The sequence below is a fragment of the Triticum aestivum genome, chromosome 5D (assembly GCF_018294505.1).
Source record: "Triticum aestivum cultivar Chinese Spring chromosome 5D, IWGSC CS RefSeq v2.1, whole genome shotgun sequence".
Taxonomy (NCBI): Eukaryota; Viridiplantae; Streptophyta; class Magnoliopsida; order Poales; family Poaceae; genus Triticum; species Triticum aestivum.
This window is the reverse complement of record NC_057808.1, coordinates 258,273,512-258,278,887: the sequence shown is the minus strand read 5'-3', so window position 1 is coordinate 258,278,887 and position 5,376 is coordinate 258,273,512. Positions and strand designations below refer to the sequence as shown.

The following is a 5,376-nucleotide window of genomic DNA, read 5'->3' as shown; positions in this document are numbered from 1 at the left end:
ATGCTAGCTTGAGCCCTTTAATTACTAATTTACTTTGTTTCTCTCTTTCAGGCACGCTACAATAAGGCGGATAAGGTGCCAGAGGTGTACGACCTGTATGCCATGGCCCACACTGCCTCTTTCAAGAAAGTCAAGGCATTCTCTCCGTCTGACCTCGATGATGCAAACAACTTCACCAACATCTCCTCCCACGACAAGCTCGTGAAATATAGAGATGAGGGGAAGGCGAGGAAAGGGGAGGACTTTAACCCGAGCCAGGGTCCCATTGATCCAGAGCTGGTGATGATATCTGGTGGCGGGAGGTCCCATGGCTCCATAGCCATTGGAGATGGACTTATCCGTTGTCCTAGCACTCTCCCGGAGATCAAGGCGCGCCAGTCGAGCTCCGCTCCTGAGATAAGGCCTCGTGAACGGCCAGTCCAACTCGCCATCAAGGTTAGTTATACGTACTCAGCTATCTTTCTCCATTACATTGTGTGTGCTTCCATCAATGATTACAAATGGTAACGAGGAGTGGTGTTGCAGGCTGCTATACAGAGTGAGAGAGATAGAACGGAGAAACTTCTGGCGGAGGCGGCGGAGAGGCAGCGGGAGTTGGAGGAGAGGACGACAAAGATGTTGGAGGAGGAGAGGGCACGGAATGACATGCAGGCAAGGGCCATGTACGAGCTCCTTGTGGTAAGTTTCTTCTGCAGATTAGCCAAAACATTCATGTAGTGTTTGTCTCATTACTAACTAGTATGACTGAGTCGTCAAAACCAAATGTGCAGTCTGTGTGCGAGAAGACCGGTCAGACCGCTCCGCCGATGCCAGTGATTGCTCCTGGGACCACGGTGAGTTTAATTTGAATGGACATTACTTGCTAGTCTTAACATTTGAGTGTCATCATGCTAACGAGACATTGGAAATGATCTTTGGTGCAGCGTAACTCCAGACAAGCATCGCACGATCCTTCTCCAGCTACCGGCACGAGCCAGCCCGCTCCTACACCTCCATGATCATGGTAAGTTTCTCTAGTGTTTTGCTTAACAAATGCATAAAGACCTATACTTAGCCTTATTTCCTCCAATATGCTTACCACAATGACCTAGAGTTAGCTTCTTTTCTTCCAAAATGACTTAATAAGCTTACTGACCTCCCAAACCATCCATTTTACCTAAGTTAGCTTTGTTTCCTCCGAAACGATCTATACTTAGCTTTGTTTCCTCCAAAATGACCTAAGTTAGCTCTAATATGCTTAGTTAACTAGGTTTGCTGAATAATGACATGTACTTAGCTTACTTATGTCAAAAATGGCATAATTAGCTTAGTTAGCTCATAAACAATCCATTTTACCTAAGTTAGCTCTAAAATGACCCATTTTACCTAGACTAGCTCCAAAATGACCCATTTTACCTATGTTAGCTCTAAAATGACCCATTTTTACCTAGGTTAGCTCCAAAATGACCCATCTTATCTAGGTTAGCTCCAAAATGATGCATTTTACCCAAGTTAGCTCTAAAATGACCCATTTTACCTAGATTAGCTCATAAACGATCCATTTCACCTAGGTTAGCTCACAAACGATCCATTTTACCTAGTTTAGCTCCAAAATGACCCATCACAACTAGGTTAGCTCTAAAATGATGTATTTTACCTAAGTTAGCTCATAAACGATCTATTTCACCTAGGTTAGCTCATAAACGATCCATTTCACCTAACTTAGCTAAAAAACGATCCATTTCACCTAGGTTAGCTCCAAAATGACCCATCTTACCTAGGTTAGCTCTAAAATGATGCATTATACGTAAGTTAGCTCATAAACGATCTATTTCACCTAGGTTAGCTCATAAACGATCCATTTCAACTAAGTTAGCTCATAAATGATCCATTTCACCTAAGTTAGCTCATAAATGGCATATACTTCTTCTTCTAGTCACCTTTTTCTAACTTTCTTATTTGCCATTTTGCAGATTTCATTCACTTCACGGAAGCTAGCTTGCTATGATGGAGTGCTTGTTTTTTCTTTCATTCTCCTCTAGTATTCTTCTAGCTTGCTATGATGGAACTTGCTATCTTGATGAAACTTTGCATTGTAATATGTATGGATGGAACAATGTGTATGTGCAACTTGCTATGTATGAATGGACGGAACTATATATGTATGCACGATGAAACTTATGTGCTGGATATGTCATATGTTTGCTGTTAAATAGCCCTGTGATATATATATATATGTCATATATTTGCTGTGAAAATTGCTGGATTAAAAAAAACAGAAAAAAGAGGCACCTTTGCTGTCAGCCGCTGATGGCAAAGGCTCCTTTGCCATCTGTCGCGGACGGCAAAGAAGCCACGCGGCGGCCACCTGTGCTCCCTGGGAGCTGACCCATTTGGTCAGTTTGCCTACAGCGGCGGACGACAAAGGCTTTGCCTACAGTGGCAGACGGCAAAGAATGCCCACATTTGCCTACAGCAGCAGACGACAAAGGCTTGTCCCGCAGTGACGTCCAGCTGACGTCATTCGGCGGATGGCAAAGGCTGGATGCTCTTTGCCGTCAGCGGCGGACGGCAAAGGCTGCCGTTAGCCGCCTAACGGCCTAACAACGCATTTATTGCCGTCGGCTTTCTTTGCCGTTAGCCGCTGATAGCAAAGGCCCCTTTGCCGTCCGCTTCGAAAAGCAAACGGCAAAGAAGCTCTTTACCAATGCCTACTTTGCCGGAGCCTTTTGCCGTCCGCGGCAGACGGCAAAGGCCTTTGCCGTCCGCCATCCTTGCCTTGCCGTCTACCGTGGCAGACGACAAAGTAGTTGATTCCTGTAGTGATGAGTGTTCCAACTGCAGTCAGTAGGACCGTAGGAAAAATTTTGGTCCTAAAATTTGTTCTCCTCTTCCTCATGCCTAAATGGGTCCTTGTTTTGCGATAAAGATCTCCCGATCATTGGACTCTTAGAAGGATATGCCTTCTCAAATCCAGATATTTTCAACACCTTCTGGGTGTAGGTCGATTGGTGCACTAAAATCCCATCAGGGGATGTTTAAGTTGCAGACCTAGACAGAACTTGGTTTTACCCAAATTCTTCATCTTGAATTCCGAAGGAACTCGCTTCCTCAATATCCTCAGGTATACTGATTATGTTTAAATCGTCCATGTACGTCGAAACTATACAGAACCCATCTTAGGATCGCCGTATAGAAACACATGGACAATCTTCATTGCTCATGTAGCCCTTCTGATGAAGGAAACCGCTCAAACGATTATACCACATCCCATTTTAGGAGCAAGGTCCTTTAGTCTTCTGGCATAGATGTGTGCGCACACATCTGTGCTGGGTGTTTTCTCTATGGGAAAGTTTAAGTCCGGAATTTTGTGCACTGATTTTTGCATACTTGTGCTAGGTCCCAATTGGCTCCCCATTTCACTTTGGGGCACTTTGGTGACAGGCTGTGATAAATCTCTCTTGTCCTTTTTTGAAGGGCGTCCTGAGTACTTCGGATTTGAGAAACCTGATTTGCACCGCAGCGTTTTCGTTCCCTGATTCACGACAACCATGAATTTTACTTGTTCCCGTTTCTTGATGATGAAGACGACACATCTTACTAGTCCTTGTATGGAGGCGATCTGCGATTGGAGTGGTTGCGCGTGCATCGATAATATTTATCTCAACGGCGCGACCCAGGCTGCTAACCATCTCTATGGGGCGCAAGGTTGGCGGGTTTTAGCCTCCATATTGGAGGTTTAGGGTAGCACAGTCCGATGATCAGATGTCTCGCTCGGGTGCAAAGGTTTGGAGTGCTCGACATTGCCCAAGATGGCCACACATCTTTGAGTGTAGGGGCGAGTTTCAGGGATGAAAACTCTAGGTCCGATCTTCATTAATTGAGCCTGGCGATGTCGTCGTTGACATGACATTCCATCGTTGAAGGACCTGCATGGAGTTTACTCAGAGTTCTCTTCAGGGTGAAAACTCATAATCTGACCCGAGTTGTTGGGTCCAGCAACTGCGGTGCTTATGAGTCGTTCCCATTCTAGATGCATAGTTGTTGGAGCACCTATCTTGTTGCCTAGGTTGCCATAATTGATGGTTATTGCTCTTGTTTGCTGCAGTGGTTTCTTCTTCTTTTCGTATATTAATTTGGTTGTATGTATCCTTGATGTCTTAAATAGCTCTTGAGATTGTGTTGGTGTAGATGTAACTAACATCTTCTAAATATTAATATATTCGCTTTGCCGAAAAAAAAGTGACAACTTTAGAAACAATCTCATAGACAAATAAAATGAGGTGCAAAGCATGTAGAGGCTTATTAATTTGCTTCCCAATAACCACCAAAAAAAAATACAGTAGTGGCGAACACATAGCATACATGCATTTTATGCACTAGTAGTATTATACTAGTACACTGTACACATATACTACAACATATGGTGCGTCGCTGCTAAGTGCTAACGTAATGGCATGACATGCCCATAAAATATAGCTGTATTACTTAGTTACAAGTTAATATCTCCCGCAAAAAAGGTTACAAATTAATCAGTGTTAACATTTATACACATGTTTTGCAGCGGCTTGATGCGTGGACCATACTGGTTCCGCAGAGAAGCAGCTATACTAACAAAAGGAAAAGAAAAAAAAGTCAACAACTTGTGCAGTAACAGATACACACATACATGTACGTACGCAAATAATAAAAAATCAATCAGTATAAGTTATGCGCCCATCATTTCGTGATCCCTGAGCGTATTGTGGATAGGAGTAGCATCGCCGGTAGAGTCGGCGGGGGCTTCCGCGCCGGCTGCAGCTTCTCCCTCTTCCAGGAGGTACCGCCGGCCTGAGCCGTACCTGCATGCATGCGCCCGACCGATCCATCCATCAAAATGGAACCTAGCTGCCATATATCCACGCGGGTACGTACCTGGAACTGAAGAGGTTCTGGTGGTAGCGATGAGCGGCGCTGATGATGTCATGGAGGGGGCCGCCGCGCCGAAACCGGGTCTCCTGCGAGCGCTTCATATAGTACTCCCCTAACTCACCCGTCTCCACGTTCGCCGTCGCCACTGTGGCGGCCACGAGCACCGTCGCCACCACCAGCCATGTCCTCGTCGTACCCGGCATCGCCCCCCTTGATTCTTTCGCTCCTCCTTCCCTCCCTGCCAAGTGCTAAGCAGGCCGACTCCCCCTAGATCCCTCCACATATATATGCGCGTGCCTCCTGAATCCGTTCCCATCTATGGCTGGCCATTCCGTGCCTATGTTTGCATATACCTGTGTTTAGACATGCAACTGACAATTCATTCACGTGTGGATTTCTTGCATGTTCCATAGCCACAGGAAGTTTGCTTGTGACCCAGAAATAGTAGGCTACTGTAATTTTTTTGCGATGGACAAATAGCAGACT

General features: G+C 45.3%; 1 protein-coding gene across 1 annotated transcript; it reads right to left on the bottom strand.

Annotated features, from left to right (window-relative positions):
• Positions 1–4,420: 4,420 nt before the first annotated feature.
• Positions 4,421–5,154, bottom strand: LOC123124634 (uncharacterized). Its single transcript, XM_044545220.1, has 2 exons — positions 4,894–5,154; positions 4,421–4,820 (listed from the first exon to the last, which is right to left on the bottom strand). The coding sequence occupies exons 1-2, from the start codon at positions 5,091–5,093 to the stop codon at positions 4,688–4,690; spliced, it is 333 nt and encodes a 110-aa protein (XP_044401155.1). The 5' UTR covers positions 5,094–5,154; the 3' UTR covers positions 4,421–4,687.
• Positions 5,155–5,376: the final 222 nt, after the last annotated feature.

Excerpts from the sequence above, each read along its gene's own strand:
- LOC123124634 (XM_044545220.1), bottom strand. The coding sequence starts at position 5,093 with ATGCCGGGTACGACGAGGACATGGCTGGTGGTGGCGACGGTGCTCGTG. Across the intron at positions 4,821-4,893 it reads CAGAACCTCTTCAGTTCCAG|GTACGGCTCAGGCCGGCGGT; the intron begins GTACGTACCCGC and ends GCATGCATGCAG.